This window comes from Camelus bactrianus, chromosome 5 (genome assembly GCF_048773025.1).
Source record: "Camelus bactrianus isolate YW-2024 breed Bactrian camel chromosome 5, ASM4877302v1, whole genome shotgun sequence".
In the NCBI taxonomy this organism is placed as follows: Eukaryota; Metazoa; Chordata; class Mammalia; order Artiodactyla; family Camelidae; genus Camelus; species Camelus bactrianus.
This window is the reverse complement of record NC_133543.1, coordinates 41,836,245-41,858,172: the sequence shown is the minus strand read 5'-3', so window position 1 is coordinate 41,858,172 and position 21,928 is coordinate 41,836,245. Positions and strand designations below refer to the sequence as shown.

Sequence of the window (21,928 nt, the reverse complement as noted above, 5' to 3'; positions counted from 1 at the left end):
CCATGAATCTCTCAACTCCTGATGCTTTCTAAAAGAAGAGATATGCTCCTGTTATTCATAGTCTTAATCTCCATTTCTCTTGTTTTTTAAGACTTGCATGTCTTAGGGAACTTCGGAGGTTTAGTATGAAAACTACCAAAATACTGAAAAAAGAAGAACGATACTTGTCAAGATATTCATCTCCATGACATCTAGCAGCATGAAAAGGGGACCCAAGGCAGAAGGTGACTATGTGACATGTTACAAAGTACAAAGTCATAGGCACAAACAAGGTAGGACAACAACTTTCTAATTTTTGCCATCTTAATTAAATTACCGTCTTTACACTTACCACTAGAGGGGCCAAAATTGGTCCTATATAAAAATCAGCTTATAAAGGCATAAATTCTCAATGGAGCAAATCCAGTTTATAAGTAAACCCTATGTGATTTAAGGACTGCATGTTTCTAAATATTTTCTCACCAGCCTGAAATCTTTTCTGGTAACAGATTCACTTCTCAAGATAAGGAATGTATTCTTTTTCTCATTTTCAAACTCAGTCTCTCTCTCTCTCTCTCTCCCCTTTGGCACAGAGTTCAGAAAGCAGAAAGTTAGGACGTAATTTATTCAATAGATGTTTATGGATTTTCCCAACACTATGCAAAATGAAATGAGCAGCTTACATACTAGTAATTCCTAATTTTTCTGAATAACTCAATAATGATCACTATCACTAAAGAGGAAAAAAAAATGTCCAGAAGGAACTGAAATATAACAGGGAAGATCTATAGGGAAGGAGTTTGGAAATTGTTTGCTCAGGTCCTAATTCTGACCCTGAGCAGAAAGAAAAATGTCATACAGAGAACAGTCACTGGCTGTGATATCAAAAAAAAATAGAGGTACTCCAAGGAAAAACGTGTGCTTGCTTTGGGGCCATCCCTGAGCAAAATGCTGGTCTCCATATACTCAGTGCATTTGATACATTTGGCGGCTACCTGCTAGTGAGACAGTAGAAAATTAGAGAAGGCCGGCCTGAGATTATTCCTGCTACTCTAGATCCTACACCAAAGCTTATGGCTTTGTATCCTGTTAAAATATAATTGGGAAAATCAGAAGACTTTGAGAGTGAATAGGATGGAGCATGGGTGTTCTGGTAAATATTAACAATTGAACCTCTGGAAACACGTCCCCTGATTTGTAGCATGGGTGTAAATACTTCTTTCATGGCTGGTTTCGAGTTGCCAACATGGCATCAGTGAATGTGAAGTTGGCAAGAGCTGCACACAGTCAGCTCCCGCAAGTTTCATGGAGCTGGCTCCAGCACCTGTTTAGAGCCTAGGCCTCTGGGAACCAGAGGGCATAAGAAAGTGTCTCTGCATAGAAGGAAGGCAGGACTCCTACTAAAGTGCGGGACTCTTGGGAAACACACTGTTTCTTGCCTTCCCCATATACTCTCCCTATAAAATTTCCTGGTAACCAATGAGAATTGATTCTAGCCTGTGAGTCTTACTTTAGGCATTGTTAATTGACTGAAGCAAATGACTTTTAGAAACAAAGATGATAATAGCAATAGAACTGAAAGAACTGGATGACTTCTATTTAAAATAAATAAAAATGATACAAATTCCATTTACAAACCAAAAACAGACTCACAAACATAGAAGATAAATTATGGTTACCAAATGGGAAAGGGCGGGGGAGGGATAAGTTAGGAGTTTGGAATTAACAGCTACACATTATTATGTATAAAATAGATGTAGTGCAGGGAACTATATTCAATTTCTTATAATAGCACATAATGGAAAAGAGTATGAAAAGGAAAATAGACATGTATGTATATGTATAACTGAATTGCTTTGCTGTACACCTAAAACTAACATTGAAAACAACATTTCAATAAAAAATAAAATAAAACTTTAAAAAATAAAATAAAATAACTGATCTGAAATACATTTTGTAAAAGGAATTTTAAAAGATTCAACAATTTATAAAAGTATCTGTTTATCTCTCTGCATGAACTTTTACACTGCCTCTATTGTCCCAAACACATTTAAAGCTTCTGATTGAGGAAGCTGACAATGAGTGTTTTATGTCCCATTTAGTTGAAAGTTGAAAGGAAGAGGTGCAAATATTTTGCTTACCAGTTCTGGACGAAAGACTGATGTTGATTTATGCAGCCATTTTAGCCCTTTGTTTCTGTTATCACAAGGGTGCAGCCTCAGGGCTCCGTTCTCAGGGACAGGAGCTAAGCACCATTCTCCATGTTTAATAAGTCTTAACCAGGTATAATTAAATTGTTGAAGCTGTGGGAGAAATGAATTAAGGAGAAGGCCACTTCAGGCAGAAAACACAAATAGCAGCTTTGTCAAACATTTTTGTTAGTAATGCTGAAGAATACAGGCACTCTGGTCAAATGTTTTGTATTCAAAGTCTGGTATTGCAGCTTTCAATGCTGATAGTATGGGCATATTATTTACCCTGTCTAATCTCATTTTTAAGTTGGATAGCAATAGTGTCATTCTCAAAAACTTGGGGTAATGTCTGTCTAGTGTTGTGCAGACAGTATGGCCTCAATAAGTGTTAGTTGCGATAATCAAAATTATTTGGTACAATTAGTACATATCTGCAAATGGATGCCATTTAAGGTGTTCTGAATCCCAGACAACCCTAGTGCATGAAGTATTGGAACATTCAAACCACCACATGAGTAAGGCCTCCAGTCATTAAGGCTACAGAGAGTTTCAAGTCACAGTCTTAAACACTTTGATGGAAATTATTGTGCCTCTTTTTTTAAAGACTATCTAGACAACTAGACTCCTAGATGCTTTATTCTGTTATAGGAAAGGTTAAAATCTTTCTTTGCTGATAGTACAAGGAATCACCAGGTTGTGCTGTGTTAGCATCCCCCAGTTCCCAGGAACTGCTCTTTGAGAAGTCTAGTTTTAAGGAGCCACCAATGTCTAAAATAAATACTGATTTAGGTAATGGAACCATGTTTTAAGTTTTTATAAATATTTTTCTCCAGCTTTTTACAATCTAGTTCTATCTGCCTGGTCAATTTACTCTAATTCTCTGGGTCTGTGGGAAATTTGTGGTTTTGCGCCAACGTAAACATATTAGAAAAAATTGCTGGTAAAATCTATCTAAATACGTTTATCTAATGAATCATTTGTAATATAATTGAGATTTAACTTAGATTATCAAGTATGTTACTATATTAGAACTCCCCATTCAAAGGGTAGTCCCTGGACCAACATTAGCAACACGTGGAGCTAGTTGGAAATGCTGAATCTCAGTGCCCACTGTAGACCTCCTGAATCAGAATCCGCATTGCAACAAATTCCCCAGATGATGTGAGTGCACATTAAATTTGAGAAGCATGGATGTATGTCATAATACAAGGAGTTTTATGCCTACTAAGAGAGTTAACAATTACCTTGAAAAGGGACATGTCAACTGGTTGAAAAGTTAGTAACTAAGGTAATGTTTTAGGAGAGGTGAAGGATAGGGTTTGGTGTTTCAATCCTAGGGTCTTCGTCCTTTTGAGATTTTTGGATGAATGCTGTAGTCACTGGCTTAATATTAAGCCTCATTAATTCTGCCAAAAATAAGTTAACTTCGTCCATGTTCCTTTACCTTTTATTACTCAAATCAACCACAAGAAGCAGAAGCTAAAGTGAGTAACAAGACATAAAGGGAAATGGGTGTTTGTGGAAGGCATTTGCCCCCTGGCATACCCTCAGGAGAGTCAGTAGTTATGGAGACCAGGTTATTTTTCAGATAAAATACTGGTTAATCAGGAACAAAAAGTCACCACAATGATCAGTCCTGAAGGACTGCATTATTTAATATTTTACTTTTGTAGAATTTGGGCTGCTTGTGGTTTTGTTTTTACGATTTATGACTTTATTTCCTCTTTGAATTGTTAATAAGTGAAAATTATTTCTTTCAATTGTGTTTTGACACTTTTCTCTTTTCTGTCTCTCCTTTCCTAGTTAAGAAAGAATTCCCTTAGCTTCAAGTTTACAATCCATAGCTGAATTATATCAACAGAGATGACAAAAATACTTTTTTTCTAGTAGCAACTTTGAATTAAGAGGTAGAGATGGAATTTGCTTGAAAATACAAGCAGTATCTCTAAGTCAAGCAGAGAAGTAAGTCTTGGCAAGCCTAGATTATCATCATAAAATAATTTCTCTATCAAAGAATTATCTGCTGTCTTAGGGGACTGAGTTCAATGCCTGAATCGATGTTCCTGTGAGTCCTATTTAGTACCCAAACTGATAACTGTCCCCACAGAATGAGAGTGGGTAGAAAACAGATTATGGAGAGGGAGGTGCCTTCACTCAGAGCTCCTCTCCAGCCCTGTAGAGTCCCTCCCTGCTCTGTTCTCCCTGGCCCTGCCCCTTCTACTGAACCAAGTGCTGTGAGTTTGTCAAAGTTCTGCTGGAGAGTTTTCTACCGTATATCAGGAATTCTGTGATTTGTATTATTCTTTTAAGGCGTAGGGGAATGGGGCTGGGGCTGGGGCTGGGGGGATAGGAATCAGATAATAAAATTGGTCCCTTAGAGTAATTATTTTAAAATACGTATTCCCTTTATTTTCTTCTATATATTGTTCTATAGGCTTCATGTGCATTATCTAATTCAGTCCTCACACCAGCTTTGGGGTAGGCACTATTATCACTGTCATTTACCTAAGGGTTAAGGAATTTGTAGTTAACACATTTTCACAAGTGATGGAACCAGAACTGGCTCCCTGGTGGGCTGACTACAGTATCCACCTTTATGCCCTCAATCACTGTCTTTACATTTAGAGGTAGATCCTGTTATCACCAACTTTATGATTACACAGAAATTTGGAAATTAATTATTGTTACTATGGGCAAAGGAGAATTTCTCAAGTGAGTGAGGAGCATGTCATACCCTGCATCTGTCAACTCCACCTGCACCAACTATCAACTGCACCTACTATGAAAGAGAAAACCCCGCTCAGCATACCTTGCTACTCCCATCACAGTCTTCCAGAATGGCTGTGGTGTTTTCAATGGACATGCATTTACTCAAGGCCACATTAATAAGCTAGGAAACAAAATATAAAATATGCATTAAGAAAAAAATATTTTAAAGTAGAACAGGACATCCAGTAAACACAGAATATGAAACTATAATCAGGTTAAAAGATAAGTTAATAGCTTAGCATTACTTTGCACTGTATGATTTTATTGGTTGCTATCTGTAACACAGACATAATGTAATCTTGCTAAAGTACAGCTTCAGTCTGTCAATTTAGGCCTGTGATTCAGCCACAGAGCCAACAAACAGAAGCTTTTAATTAACCCTTGCCTGGAATGCTGAATAGGAAATGAGCAAAGGTGGCATGAAATGTAGTTATTTTCTTGTCTCAAGTTTGTCTGATGCATATATTAAAAGTCAGTACACATCCTTGCAATTTAATCAAACCAGCAGTTCTGGGCTCTGTTCTCTGGCTGACCCCTCCAAGCTATTTGATTGCTGAGGCACTGAATCATGGATAAATTGAGTCCTTCAAAAACAGCGGATTCCAGCTGACTCTTGGTCAGAATCTTCCTAATGACTCAGGCAAGCTACAATTCATTACAGGGAAGTCACTAAAGCTAATACAGAGCCAAGTTTAAAGGCACTTTCTGGCAGACCCCCAGGTTTTTAATGGATTTACAGGGTCTAACATGGAGACGGCTTTCTATAAGTCACCATTCAATGTGGAAAAATGTTGATTCCCTTCCTCTCTTTGACATTTTGGGTAGAGCTAATGAGATGGTGGGTTAAGAGTACAATTTAGACTTCTCAAATCTCTAGAAGAGCTGTGTAGAGCTGTCTACACTCAGGAAAGCTCCCTGTGCTGGGAAATGGGGAGGTCTTGGTTGCCAGAGACACAACTTCCAGGTTCCATGGTGCCTACCACAGAGCTCTAACTCTGGAGCGCTGTGTAGCTCACAGAGTTGTCACACTTCATAACAAACACAGTGCTCAGTGGGTTGGTCCTCACTTTTGCATGGATAACTTTTCCTGCAAGAAAGTAAGGGACATCTTCAGGGCCCAGAAAGTGCAGAAAAAAACTAAAAACAAGAGGGAGAATTGCAGATACTGATAAGCAGGGGACCAATATTGAGCACAGATAAGCCAGAGGGTTGGAACTGAGATCTTCCACATTCAGATGGAAAGCTAAAAAGTTAGACCCTCTGTGGAATGATGTACTGGGAAAAACCACTTACCCATCAGCATAGAGAGGCAAAGGGGGAGCTAGATTCTCCCAGCAATGTAAAATGACAGATTTGGGAGAAGATAATCAATATGTTGGAGCAGTCAGAAGGCACAGAAGGAATCAACCACCACAAACTTTGGAGAAGAGAGTTACATAGACTTACACGAAGGTAGAAAAATCCTGGAGTTTAAAGAAAGGAAATGGGGTCCCAAATGTTCTCTGGATCTTAAAAGAAATAAATAGAAACTCCTGTACTTCTGAATTATTCAGAAAATATCTTATTTTCAAATGAGTTTTAAAAACTTCAGCTTCAGTCCTGCCAAACAGATTGCCCTAATCCAGAACTTCTCAGAACTTTTGGTCCTGAGTGCAGGTTACTCTTTAGCTTGGTGCCCTGAGAGGGAATATAGAAAGAGAGTTTGCCAAATGCATTTGATCATGGGATACGATTTTTGACAGCATAAATAATAACTGGGCTTAGAACAGTGGTAGGGAACCCCTTGATTAACTGATTTCTTTGTGGCTATTTCTCACAATCCCTTCTTCCAAGCACTGAAAGGCATTAGAAGGAGAGAAAACTTTTCTATCCTTTGCCTCCCTGTCCCCCGCTTCATCTGAAGATCTGTTTCCCTTCCCTCCTTTTGGAAATTATGGGAGAAACTGCTTTCCTTCATATAGAAATGGTCTATGAAGTGCTAAGGAATTGTTATTATCTCATTAAGAATGGTTTTTAGAATTGGTTTTTCACTTTTTATTTTTTAAACAAATTGAATCCACGCTTTTATTATAAACCATTTCAATCTTTTTTTAAATCAGGAAGTATATAAATTTTAAATTATCCATTTTGAGTTATTTCATTTTCCAACTTAGGAGGTGGGAGTTCCCCACAGTTTATCTAAGAATTGGTGAACACTGGGCTAGAGGCTGTTTGCTAAGAATTTAATCCAATATAAATATAAATTATTGGTGAGGTTCTTTCACTTTCTTACTTTCAAATATTTTTGGTTTCGTGAGAAAAGATTCATTCTTATTTTTAAAAAGTCAAACTTTCCTAAATATGTAGGTTGAAAGAAGAGAAAATATGGAGCAAGTAACAAAAAGTTGTGGATTTTAATTTCTTGGAACATTGCACAATTATCTATCCAAAGTAATGGTCTAGTTAACCCTACTCTGAATTGCCTGGAGAAAGGTCCTCTTCTTCTTCTTTTTTTTTAATTGATAATAATGCTCCCTACTGGCTACTTCAGAAGGGAGCAGATATCTTTATTAAAATTTGTTCAAGGAAGGGAACAAATAGTGAGGAAAATAGAAAGAAAGAATTAGTTTAAAATCATTTAAAAAAACATTTTCTGCACTTTGATGTATTATAGCTCAGGGTTCAGCAGAAGGCTGTTTCATTAGGAGAGCTGTTCAAAAATTTCATGGAAACTATTATACAGGCTAGCCTCACAGAGGAGGCAAAAGGTAGTTTTTTAGTTCCCTCTGGTGGTTAAAGTTCAGCAATGCTCTTGCTGAGATTGTTAGGACAGGAAAAAATTACTACAGTGAGAATTTCTTTTTATTTTATCCTGCCCGGGAAATCAAATTTTTAAAATATAAATTTATTTTGCAGGCGTATTATTTGAACAGTATTTAAACCCAAGGTATTCTTCCTGATGAGTTATCCAAGAAAAAATGGGTTGAACCACCTGAAGTAGCCACTATTCCATTTTGACCTACAAATATGGCAATTGTGTTATATACAAACAGGTTACATACACTTTTTTTGTCAGTTAATTTTATAAAAACATCACAAATTCTCAGACTAGTTTCCTCTCTTTTATACTCTTCCAGGATCTCCCTATAACATTGAGGAGAATGACCTTACTAAGTGTCCTTGTCATCAGGAGATTTGCTAGGCAGAAAAGGTTGGTTTGTACAATTTACTTTTTAGGGAGAACTGAGAAAACTTGGCCTAAATGAGCAGCTTACTGATGGTCAAGGCTTAAGAACCTTTTGCATGAAGAAAAAGGAAACTCTGAGAGAAAATTAGACAGGACTGGGAATGTTTGTAAATATAAATTAAGTAAGAAATAAAACAATACAAGAGATTAAAATTTTGCATGACTGGGCTTTACTAACCATCTTTAAACCCAGTCTCTGGTAAATGTCCTCATACCTTGCCATCCTCTTCAAATTAAGAATGGCTTTGAAATGGCTTTTTTTTTTTTTTTTTTTTTTTTTTCAGTTTCTCTTCTTTCTTGATTTTTTTCTTAGCTTCATAGTCTATCCAACGTATCAACCTTGGCTTCTTTCCTTTTGGTAAATTATCTTGTACCCTGGAATTTTCTCTGCCAATTTCTGTTATTTTCTACCCCTCTTTGAAATCTATAAAGTTCTAATTAAATCCTGTCATCCCATTGCTTAATCCTACTCAGTAACTTTCCATTATACACAGAAGATAATGGGGGGTAGGGGAGAAAATCCTTTCTCTACCCACAAGGACCTGTGTGACCTGACTCCTCCTTCACTCTTGACCTTAATCTGGTGCCATTCTTCCCTCCTTCACACCCTGATAACAACATTCATCTTTCCAGTTCTTCAATGCCTCAAGCCTCATCTGTCTTAGATATTTTGCACAAGGGGCATCTTCTACCTAGGGCTCTTTTCTTCAGAGCTTGGCCGACACTTCATCTTTCAGGCCTTGATTTCAGTGTCCCCATGGAGTTGACTACTCTAACTTAGAAGGATTCATCACTTGTGGCCAGTTCTCTAAATGAAAGCTATAATTTTTATTTACACTATTCTTGCTTATTTGTTTGTTATCTTTCTTACCTACTCAACTTTAAGCTCCACAGAGAAGGGATCAAGTCTGCTTTATTCATCACCGTCTGATCTAGTTCTAAAATACTGCCTGGTTTATTGATACTCAGGAGGTGTTTGCTGAATTAATCAATGAACATGGCAGCTTGGAAGCCTTCCTCAAGTTTACCTAATGTGCGTAACCCCCAACCACACTTCCTCTCCTCTGCACTCATACCTGGTGTTTATTTGTAATGTAATAATTCACTCTTCCCCACAGATTTTCAGAAGAGGTTTTAAATTTTATTTTTGTGGCATCAGATTTTAAATTGCTGCTCGAACTTACCACACCATTTGCCCTCACAATGGGAGCCTTCAAGTCAGGAAAAACATTCTCCAAGTACCATTTGAAACTTTTGCATTTTAGTTTCTTCCGAAGTTCCTGTTGTTGGGTGAGGTTGCCGACATCTAGCCCTTGGTCTATGAGGTGATCCCCATGACCGTAGAACAGGTCCTTGTACTCATCCAGCCAGACCTCGGCCACCCGCACCAGGTTCCGCTCCACTGTCTTCATCCGGTCTTTGGGGAAGGAATATGGATTGTCATTTCGGAATATGTGGCCCACTCGGGAACAGGGAATGATCTCAATCTCACCCCCACACATCCACACCTGAAACAGTTTGATGATAAGGATCAATTATCAAATGATTGTCAAGAAATCATGGGTAATGAACAATGACAAAAAAACCACCTGGCAAATTTTTCTGTCCTGTTGAAAGTTGTATTCTTCACTTCTAAAATGTTTTTCAACACAAAATTATACTTAACAGGTTTATCTACAATGCTGTGGATCATTTTAGGATTATTAAAATATTTTTTCCTTTCCATCCTGAAGTGTAAATCTTTTTTTTTCCCCCTAAAGAAATCCTCACAGAATCCCAATGTATAAAATATGTAGCATGAATTCCTGCTTTAGTTGAATCAAGGGCAGGAGTATATATTTCCATTTTTTTCAACTTCCCCTTCCATCAGGGGGTGATCAGTGTGACTTGTGGGATACAACTTGATGACCATTCTTCTTGATCAAGAGCTCAAAGTAATACCCCTGTTACTATATGCACCCCACTCCATAGGAAAGCAGGTGCTTTGGATGCTCTCCACTGTGGCTGCTGCCACAGCTTTCTTAGGTATTAGTCAGTGATTATATAAATACTCAGAGTTGTCTGAGATGTGCAAAGTTGCTGTGGCCCATTGGTGGCCTGCTCTAACCACACTGTCACTTGTACTCTCCAAGATGGCCCATTACTAAATAATTTCATTACTTCCAATATATTAGAAAACATTTCAGGAGAGTTATTTAGTATCAAGTATGAATCCCACAGCATTTACACCGAATGGCAGACGATTATTTCCCCCACATTCAGATGCAGAAACCGTGCTGTAAAATATTAGGGAACTCTAATAAATTTCACAGGAGCTATTGATTCTTTCAAATTCAATCTGGGATATGAAGACATTAATCCAGAGGCCCTAATATTTCTGTGAAATTTCCTCCTAGAGGCAGTCACATATCTGACTATAATAGTAAAATGAAACCCTTTAAAAATGATAAACTCTTAATTGTAAAGAGAATTTGAGAAACATTTGGTAATACCTTGAAGGAGAGCTCCATATTTTCTCCACCCCAAACATCGAGCCCAGGGTCATATGTTCCAAGTTCAAAAAAGTAATTTTTATCAATAGAAAATAATCCACCTGCCATGACAGGACATCTACAAAAAGAAAAAATTTTTTTTAATCTGGAATGTCATAGGAGCTCAGCTGTTAGAATGGGTCCCCTGTATAGTTGGGGTGCAGCTAGGAGACATTTCAGAATAGCTACCAAGGAGGGGGAGGTCTTGGAATGAAGTCATAAGTGGCACTTCAGTGATGAATCCCTGGTTCAGGTGGCAGAACTTGATTAGGGTCAGCAAAGATGGGGCCTGGAACTAGGATTCTTATTCATCATTTACTCTCTGACACAAAACTCTCCAAAGATGTTATTTTCAAAACAGTTATTTAGTGCTCTTTAGGGAAGACCAGGCAGGCACTTTTGTATTATATATGTATTAACTCAGGCCTCACAAAAATCCCTTGAGTGTATACTGCTAAGAAATAACAAAGAAAAGGTAAGAAACTCTCCCAAGTTCACAGACTGGTGGGATATGCATCTGGGGTTCATATTTAGTCAGTCTGGCTTGACTCTTATGATTTCCCCTCCACTATACTGCCTCAACTGTACGCAGACTTTCCTGACAGCTTGTTACATGGCAAACACTTTTTAAAGCACTTTTTATATAGCATTATCTGATTTAATTCTCAAAACAATCCAATGTCTTTTAGTCTTAATGTACAAATGAGGAAACAGAGACAAAGAGGTTAAGTTATTACCACTAGTAAGTAGTAGAGTTGAGATTCAGTCCCAGAGAGTCTGACTCCAGAGCCTTCACTACTGTTACTGATCATGGGGAACAGAAAGTACATTTGAGTCAGCAGTTAGAAGCGGCAGCAATCACTTCCCATGGTGGCCACTACTGAGTCAGCTGAAGGCGGTCTGGGTGGAGAGCCTACCTTGCGTTTAGGCTGTGCAGCAATCTCAAGAGTAAAGTAATTCCTGCCCTGCACCTACTTCCCTTCTCCCATGATTTTCCTGCATATTCTATCTGTATCCCAAATGTCCTTTCCAGACTATCAAGTGCATTATCTTCCTAACGTTATGCTGAATATAATGGGGCTCTGAACAAGGCAAAGAGATTCTTCAGGTGTGGGATCAGAGAAAAAGTGTTAAATTCAGGCAGATCTGGGTTTGAATCCCAATATCTCCTTTCACAAGCTGTACATCCCTGGGAAAATTACTTAACTCTCTGAAGTCTCAATTTCCTCATCTCTATAATGGGAATATTACAGTCTCTCTCCTAGGGTTATAGAGAGGGTGAAATGCACAATGCTTAATAAAGGACTGCACTCTTACTTCACTCACTAGGAATATCACCTCTGAAAGCATCTCATCTGGCAGGGTATGAAGCGTGTTTATTGAGGGGGAAGTTCAGAGAAAGGATGCTGCAATGCGCAGTCTGGGCTCAGGCTTTCTCTTTGGACTTGCTGGTTTACATCTGCTCAAGCTCTCTGTCCAGTGGGGAAAACTTTAGGGCTCCCACTGCTCTGCCCAAGGCTGGCTGAGTATTCATCCTGCAGGTCTAGATGTTGAGGGAAGTGTTAGGAAGCCCCCATTTTGGCTTCAGGTCTAAGATGTGTTCTTCAATCCAGTTTCTCTAGTAATAAAGTCTCAATTTAAGTTCACATCCAGCTTCTGTGTCTATTTCTCAATCCATTCACAGAAATTGGCATCCTCCCATAGAAAGGGTGGGATTAGACTAGAAAAGAAAATCCTAATGGTAGCTATTATTAGAATGATACTTCTATTACTGTTATTTACTCTTAATTTTTACTCATGTTGACTTTAATAGTATGTGTGTTTATACAGCATTTATGCAGCACATTTAAGTAGCTTATGTTTCTCAGTTTGCAAATCCTCAAGAACAGGAATAGTGAATTTCTCTGGTTTAGGGCTGAATAGGGTGCAATTGCCTATTTAAAAGGCGAGTTTTGGTTGTGGGAAACTAATTTCTCAGGAAAGCGTTGTTTGCTTTTGTGCATCTATTGGCTAGACCTGTAATTCTTGATGTTTGATAGATTGACAAGATATACTGGTTTTGTGGAAGTGCTTCCTATGCCTTTATAAAAAGATACATGACCCCTTCCTAATCTTACGTTTCATACACTTACCTTATTATATCAGTTTCTTTAATTTTGTTTTTTGCAACAACGTCCGGAGGAATGGTTCTCCAACCAAAGTTCATGGGCCACACAAAGATGCCTCTTTGAAAGTTGTCCACTGTCATGTAACTAATCCAGGAAAAAAAACAAAATTGCTACCTGAGATCATACACATGATCAACCCGACATCCTGTCTCATATAAGTGAATGAAACAAGTGCTTACACAGATGATTTTAGATCACCACAGACTTTTTAGTAACCTTTCAAGAAAATTTATGAGTATAATTTGCATCAGTGATTAATTGATTGGATTGCTTGCTTTTATTTTATACTTTTCTTTTAATAACATTGTGGCCATTTTTGAGGGAAAAAATATATATCCCGCAAAAAGAAGAACTAATCTTAAGGAAAATAAATACTTTGGGGTTCAGCTGAATAGAAAAAGGAGAGACCAGGACAATGAATATTAGTATTATTGGCATTAAGAGTTGAGAATTTGTGATAACCAGATGAATTACTGCATTGACTTGCCTCGATCCCAGAATATATATTATGTATTTCCATTTGTTTAAACAGAAAACTGTATTACTTAGATTTGCAAAAATGTACATATTAGGAGTATAACCAGTACTTTTGCTGCTGTTGGTTAAAGACTCACTTAGAAGTGTCTTGTGGAATATGACGGTATTACCTCATATCCTTATCATTGATGACTTCAATTACTGGACAGGCTACTTTCTTTCTACTTAAATAAACTCTTTCCAGAAGAGGTTCCAACCAACCAACATTACATTCCACATGAGAATCTAAGAATGTCAACACATCACCTAGAGAGCCAGAGAAAAAACAATTATTTGAAAATGCAATATACTGAATCTGTGTATTTCATACTGAAAGGTCCCTAGGATTGCTCCAGAAATGCGGTAGTAAAGGCAGTGGTATTTTATTCTTGCTGAACTCCTTCCTTGTCTCTCTAATTTCATTCCACAATGAAATGAAAGAAGTTTTGTTTCTAGCAATCCCATGGGGCAAAAATCATTTATGTTTAGAAAAAATGGATAAGCCACTGAAAATGGGGAGCCAAGTCTCTGAAGGGAATATTGAGTATTAAAGGTAGTTGCTTATGTTCCTTCTAAGGAAGGTGGGTCACATTAACTCTGGGGGTGGAGGACTGGGACTTTGTTTTGCAGAAGACAAGGAAGAGTCTGAGATTCCAAGTTTGGCCTTAGGAATGATGATGAAAAATTGCTCCACATAATAGGGGTGAAAAGAAATTAAAGTGCGGGAACTAGCAAGACTAGGAGGTAGTGTTAAAAGGTTTACGGAGTTGGGGAATGAGGAATTGTTTAATGGGTACAGAGTTTTAGTGTACACAATGAAAAGAGTGCTGAAGATTGGTTGCTCAGTAGGATGAATATACTTCACAGTTCTGAACTGTATACTTGAAAAATGGTTCATTTTATATGCTCATCCTACCATATTTTAAAAAAAGAGTTACAGGAGAAAAAAAGAGAACAGAAACTTGGAGGCCAGAAATACTTATTATGAATTCTGTTTTCTTTTTCTATTTACTCCCTTTGGAATGAAAATCTCAGTAACATCTGCATTGTTCCAAATGATTTTATACGAGTGGAGTGTGTGTGTGTGTGTGTGTGTGTGTGTGTGTGTGTGTGTGTGTGTGTGTTGATTAACAATAACCAGAGGAATCGGCCCTGGCCAAAATCCTATGTGCAGTCTTTCAGGCCCAACTATAGGCAATTACAAAAGCTTTACCTGGCAGGCCTCATGGGGGAAGGCTGCCCTCCCCACAGCAGGATTGGTTCACAGCCAGTGCACTGCAGTCTGACGAGAGTTACAGTCAAGGACTCAAGCCTTCCCACCCCCTCCGCTGGACATGCTTTTTACACAGAGCTGCAACCTGGCCCATTTAATAGATAATATTTAGATGATAAAAGTTGTGCTGATATAAGAGAATGTCTTCATTCAAGATAGAGATATGGTGTCATGATGTCTGTCAATTCCTTTTCAAAAGCTCAGATTAAAATGTGTACATATGTAAACTTGTGTCTGTGCATGTGTGTGATGAAGCACATACTGCAAAAAGCTAAAGATTGGTGGAATGAAATGATGGCTCTGTAAGTGTTCACTGTACTATTATTTCAAATTTGCCGTATATTTGGGGAAAAAATTAAACTAAAATAAAAATGTAACCAAAACAAAAGATTAGCAGCTTCTTACCTGTGGCATTCCGTGCTCCTGCCAACCTGGCTCTTATTAAGCCATGTCTCTCTTTGAGGCGAAGAATCCGAACTTTTGGAAACTGAGACATGTATTTATCCAAATTACCTTTTAAGTAGTCTATATCAGGGTAAGGATAGACAAGGAAACAACTTAATTAATGAGATCTTTAATTAATAAATAATAACAGAAGTATCTCTTCAACATCAAATTCCAGAAACTAAAACTATGACATTTACAATAGTCACTAAATTTTATTCTTTGAGCTATGATATCATTTTCTTGGCTGGATTTTTGTCTGAGTTCAATAGTCTGTTTTCCACAAACCCAAATCCATCTTTTCAGTGTAGCCAAATTACCCAGAGGAGGGCTCACTGTTTATTTGTCAGGACAGGTATAAACTTAGCTTTAAATAAATGAAGTTAAGGTTTCTGCACAACCTTCCCCCCTTGCAAAGGCCCCTTCTAATACCCAGGGAAGAGGCTAAGCATTGTATGAAAAGTGAAAAATTTGCAAAAAAAAAAAAAAAAAAAAGATATTGCAACAGCAATTGGCAAAGACCACTGTCACTTCCTGCTATGACATCCTCCTCCATCACACCTCCCCTCTCTTGCTCTTTTTGAGGGGTTTTGTGGGGTGTATTTACATAGCTTTCAGTCATTTGTATGTGTAATTAAGCCATTGACAGATATCCCAGGTAGACATGGCTTTTAGGAATACTTCTGCTGCTCACTTCCCTACTAATCCTGTGTTCTTTTTCTTAAAGAGGCCCCCATAGAAGCTTCAGGTTCCACAAAATCTGAATACGTCATTCCTAAAGGGACTATTATCTGCTTGCTAACCAGATACTGTTTCTGTTTATGCTTTGAAGGCCACTTCTTAAAGTTTTCAACCAGTTTTCCTTAGGTGCCTCTCTGCTCCTGGAGCTCAGTGTGATTCTGGTAGGCACTCTGAGGCCACGGAGACTGGCTCCAGTCCTTGTGGCCGTGATCGAGGCTAAGCTGCTCTATTAAAGTTGTGGTCTCTGCTATTTTTTTTTAAACATTTTCTTAAGTGGGTTGCAATTTGGGAATTTGTAATGTGGTGGTCACAGGACTTCTGAGAGTCATGGGACCTCTTATGTATACAAATTATTTGACAATCCAAAGAGAGAGATTTTTACTGTAATAAACAAAAGCACAAGTAAAAACAGTGGTGGATTCTGCCTTTGAAATCTGTTAGAACCTCATCTCTCTGGTCCCATTGGCAATTTATCTTCTCAACACTTACTGAGCAAATAATATGCTTTGCTCTTAAGCAAGAAGCCATAGGCCTTCCATTTCATTGGTTTCTATAGAGTCTAACTCTGTTTATTACCAATAGGAAACCAATCCCAGTAATTGTGAGGTCTTTGCTTGTTAGATTCCATAAAAGGATATTTGTGCAATCATAGGGAATATCTTCTGGTCTTTGGAACTTCAAAGCACCCATCTCCAAAGAGCTGTTGTTAGAAAATCACTCCTACATGGCAGAGAAGTCATAGCTGAAGGGAAGTGTGAGGTGGCTAACTGAAAAGGCCCTTGATGGTAAAGCTGACTTTCTGTGACCCATAAATGTTTGGCCTTAGCCTCTAAGGTACAACATGAAAAAATGATTTGGCATTTGTAAAATGTTTATGCTTTATCAAATTACTCTGTAACTTTGCCATCCATCCAAACTGCTATTGCCTCATATCAAATTTTGATCTTCTAGGAGTGGTTTTCTTACCTTTGGTGCTGAAGTCATCCACCAGTAGAACTTCCTTGATGAGGTGCGGGGGAGAGCGGTTGAGGACACTATGAACCGACCTCAGGAGAGTGGACCACACTTCATCCACAAAGCACATGATGACGCTGGTAGTTGGGAGGTTATTGTGAACTAGCTGCTCTGCACACCTGGCCAGAACATAAGCAGAGCACAAGGGATTTGCCAACAAGATCCACAAGATGGTTTTAAAAGTCACAGAGTGTGATTGTGTGTATATGCACATATATTCACATACTCTATCTATCTATCCATCAATTATCTATCTATATCCAACTATGATGATTTTCTCATGTGATTTTTGTGGTGAGAGGTATAAACAAAATTAAAGAACAGAGGAAGAATACCCAATAACAGCTGTTGCTAGAGAACTAGTGATGCAAGATATGCAAACTTCCTATGGAGGCATCACGCCACAGTGGAAAGGTCGTGGGCTTTGCAGGTGGTTTAGACATTTTGAAGCCCACCGTGAATATGTCTCAGCTCTTTGTCTCTTAATATCTTACTTTGTCTCTCTATGCCTCAGTTTCCTCATCTGTAAAATGAAGTAATGGTTCTTATTGAGCAGAGGTTTACAGCCTAGTGATAATGCACATAAAATGTCCAGCACAGTTTTTGGGCACAGGAATTCACCAATTGGTAGCTGTTGCTCTTCAGATTAGGTTATTCTCTTATTTAATGTTACTTAATTATAACATTAAATCATTTAATGTTACCAAGTAGTTTATGACTGCTTTCCCAATTGACCTTCTGCCAAGTGCCAAAGAAAATGTTCTTTCCCACCGTATGTGAATGTATTTATGGATTATATGAAAATTAAATCCTCAAGCTTCTCTATTTAAGGGTTCCTTGCTGAGACCCTCTGTGCTACAGAGTAGTCACAGTGGAAACCATTTTGCTGGCATGGAAATGAGAACAAGGATACAGCAAGAGCTGGTATTCAGGTGAGTTGTAATTGGTCTTGGTTTTTTTTTCCATGCCCTGAAGTGCATCCGGTCTCACTGCTGGCATTCCTCCATCTCTGGCCTGTGTAACTCTTCACAGGATGGTACCCAGTGGAACCTCATAAAGAGTATTTGCCATCTTTCTAATACAGCTACTGTTGGTAGTGTAATAATTAAATTATGATGATCATAAATAAATATTATCAGTCCTCTGCATTATTTCATTTTAAATCTTGAACTACCAGCATCTCTTCCCCTTTTTATAGAAGAATAATTGAAATAATGGGAAGACTAGTCCATGATTATACTGTTACTAAATGGCAGAATTGGGACTCAAACTCTGGTCCAGTCTGGCTCCAGAAATAACTAGTCAGGAAGTCTTCAGTCCACAAGAATAAAAGCAGCTGAAAGTAGATGTGACATTTTGTGGAGGCAGGCACTTCTGCCAGACAACATAACTATGCTGTGTTTAGTACATAAATAAGAAATAGATAAGAGTAAAAACCATAGGGAAAAAAACACATTTGCATGGCACTTTACAGTTGGTAAAATACTATTATGTACATAATTAAATTAAATCATTAGCATGCAGCCTAAACTAATCTGGTTCTACACCAACGATCCATGCTTTGGAACATCTATATAACATGAGATATCCACCCCCGACCCCAGTTAAGGGCTGTATTAATTTCCTGTGGCTGCTATAACAAGTTACCAAAAGTTTTCCTTAACATTTGTTTTCTTGATTTATCTCTCACATTTGACTATGAACAGAAAGAAGACATCAGGCCATACCTTCAACACTTTGCTTGGAATTCTCTTCAACTAAATATCCAAGTTCATTGCTTGCAAATTCTACTTTCCACACAACTGTAGGACACAATTTAGCCACACTTTCTGCCACTATATCACATAGATCACCTGTCTTCCAGTTCTTCATTTCCTTCTGGACCCTCACAAGAAGCACTTAGAATGCTCATATTCCTACCAACATTCTGTTCAAGACAATATATGTATCCACAAAACTGATAGAAGCTTTCTTTACTATGTTCCTCACTTCCTTCTAAGCCCTCTTCAATGGCATCTTTAACACCCATATTTCTATGACAGTTTCTTCAAGGCAGTCTAGGCTTTGCCTGTTATGCTTCTCAAAATTCTTCCAACTTCTCCCCATTATCCATCTCTCTGGATAGTACTTGGATAATACTTCCACATTTCTAGGTATTTATTACAGCAACACTCCACTTCTTGATACCAGAATCTGTATTCGTTTCCTGTGACTGTCATAAAAAATTGTCACTAACTTCATGACTTAGAACAACAGAAACATATTATTTCACAGCTGTGGAGGCCAGAAGCTGAAATCAAGTGTCAGTAGGACCGTACTCCCTTCAGATGCTCTCGGGGAGATTCTGTTCCTTGCTTCTTCTAGCTTCTGCTGGTGTCCTTGACTTGTGATTGCATCACTCCAGTTTCTGCCTCTGTCTTCACAGCACCTTCTTCTCTGTGTCTCTGTGGGAGAATTCTGTCTGGCTCTCATTTATAAGGACACATGTCATTACATCGAGGGCTCATCTAGATAATTCAGGATAAACTCCTCCTCTCAAGATCCTTAACTTAATCATATCTTTTCCCATGTAAGGTAATATTCAGTTTCTAGGGGTTAGGAGGGAATATATTGGGGCGGGGGGAGCATTTCTTTCAGTCTGCCACAAAAGCTTATTAAGTTGAAGTAAGAAATCGGCTCTTTTTGGAAGGAGAGAGATGACATATCTATTAATTTTTTGAAAATATGAGTTCCTTCTCCACCCTTCAACCAAAGGTAGGTTTACTTTGAATTAACAGAATTATTAAAGTAAGGGAATAATTTTTTAAACTATAGGCTTCTTTGAAGTTTAGGAATTTGCACATTGAAGACCATGAGAGTGTTAATCAGTGATACCAAATTATGAATTATAATATTGAACTCAGTTATAGAAAAAAAAATTAGAAAAAAGGGAGGAAATAATATGAAAGAAGGGGTTTCCAAGCATTAAATACTGTAGTATTTGGTTGCATAAATACCAACAGTTCCAACAATTAAAGAACAATTTTGTATTAGACAAATTTTAAACTCTGGTATTATTTTCACAAAGCAGACAAATTCTCTAATGTAAGAGTCCAATTCTCAGCATCTCAAAGACCAGAGCATCAAAGACCAGAAATCATGAGAGTAAAGTTTCCCAGGGGGGGAATGGGTGGGGATAGAGTACAATGAATTAAAAAGTAAAACATAGATGAATGGTGTGGTCCCAGCCTATCTTTCCAACTGCCTACAGGTCATTCTACTATACCCCCACACAGTGCACTTAGCCACCTAGGCCTTCTTTTATTTCTTTGAAAGATGTTAAACTTCTTTCAGCTTTTATTATTTCCTGAACTTCTAGCACTATTGCTACCTTCTCCGTGCCTACATACCTGGCTGACTCTGTTCATTTATATATTAGCTTAAATAAATATTCCCTCTATAGAGAAGCCCTCTCTGACTACAGTCTAACAGCTAACTCTCCTATAATTCTCTATTATGGTCAACTGTATTTCTGCAATAGCATTAATTTATTGATTTTATTTCCTTATCTTCTACATCCAGAATTTCTTGATGGCAGGGCAAATCTGCTTACTTATTAGAGTGTCACAAGCTTCTAGCACGGTTGCACCTAATCAGTATTTGACAAATATGTATTAAATGGGTGGATGAATGAATGGAGATACAGTAGAGCTTAAATCAAAATTTTAAATGGTGGAAGGAGAGAGATTTTCCTGTGAGGTAGAAAGAAAAAGGTGGTCATGTATACAGATAAGCTTTTGCATTTGGGATGAGAAGTTGAAAGGAAATGTAGTTCATATTGGAGGAAAGGTTATTTGCTAATGTAATAGAGTAGGGACTTGAGAAGAATTGAAAGTATTTGTGACAAACAATGGGAGAGAGTACTGGCCAGCTGCCCATAAAAGGATTTCTGAGGGGCATTGAACATTTTCCTGAATTTGGAGATCTCTAAATTTTAGTCAAAGTACAAGTGTATTCCACCAATGTCTGTCAGTCTGGGTAGAAAGGAGATAAAGCAGATTACTGGATTAATCCGGTCTAGGGGTCATCAGAGAAAATGAGGTAGAAAGAAAGGTGGTAGAGGATTTTGAAGGTACTGATGTAGTACTAAGGTTAAATGTTCCATCTTGGGCTCTAAGTTGGGAAAGAAGAAGTAAAAGGAGTTTATTACCTGAGTGAAAGGAAGAGTATAAAAAACATCAGTGACCTCCTACAACTTCCTCATCTCTAATTTCTTAGTGTAAATGAATGAGAAGTGCACATTTCACACTTACATACTCTTTATTATATTTGGTCCTGGAAAAAAAAAAAAAGAAATCAATTCTAAAAAAGAAGGGTCAACTACAGAAATTCTGCCTGAGCCATCTGAACCAACAAGCCTTGCTGTGAATGAAGCCCTAGAGTTGCTTTATTATTAAAATTTAGTTGACTTTAGAAACATCTAGTTACAAATGAAAATACATTGGGGAGAGTTAACTAAGCAGACTAAAGCAGATGAATCTTCTAGTGTTATAAATCAGTAGATTTTGGGGGTCTCTTTTAGAAGAAAGTTCTAAGAGACAATATTAGCCAGTCTGAAATTGGAGGTTGAAAGAATTCTCAGAGATTTGAGAGTCTGGGGGAAGGCACCTCCATTCACTGAATATCTGCTCCTCCATTCCTCTCAACCTGTCATGAGGACATAATTTCACCATAAGGAATCTGTACGAGTAGATCATAAAGGATTCCACTCGATCCACGTAAGGATTTCTATCCCAGGAAATAGTACCTCTGCCAGTTATTGATGCATTTAAGGAATCACATTGAAGATGACCCTGTGGAAGATTATGTTGTCCAGATCATATTGGTGCTGGCAAAAAGGGGCAGAATTAAAAGAGGGGGAAGTCAGGGCACAGAAGGAGATGTGAGAAGCTTCAAATACAAAGTTTCAGAGTGTGTCTTGGTTTGAGTGGCTGAGATGTCAGGCCTGTAACATTTACAGGTGCCTGGTTTCCTGCATTACTAAACAGCCTATTCATGTTTCCAGGTGTCTAGAAAACTCAGCATGCTTGTTTTGT

At 38.0% G+C, this 21,928-nt stretch overlaps 1 protein-coding gene across 1 annotated transcript in view; it reads right to left on the bottom strand.

The window, feature by feature from the left end:
• GALNT5 (polypeptide N-acetylgalactosaminyltransferase 5) overlaps window positions 1–21,928 on the bottom strand; it is a 40,063-nt gene that overhangs the window by 7,176 nt on the left and 10,959 nt on the right. The window contains exons 2-9 of the mRNA XM_010971328.3: window positions 16,806–16,972; window positions 15,060–15,179; window positions 13,513–13,648; window positions 12,830–12,949; window positions 10,659–10,776; window positions 9,351–9,674; window positions 4,981–5,061; window positions 2,121–2,282 (exon numbers count right to left, since the gene is read on the bottom strand). Coding sequence (XP_010969630.2) covers window positions 2,121–2,282; window positions 4,981–5,061; window positions 9,351–9,674; window positions 10,659–10,776; window positions 12,830–12,949; window positions 13,513–13,648; window positions 15,060–15,179; window positions 16,806–16,972 — 1,228 coding nt within the window. The remainder of the gene's footprint in view (window positions 1–2,120; window positions 2,283–4,980; window positions 5,062–9,350; window positions 9,675–10,658; window positions 10,777–12,829; window positions 12,950–13,512; window positions 13,649–15,059; window positions 15,180–16,805; window positions 16,973–21,928) is intronic.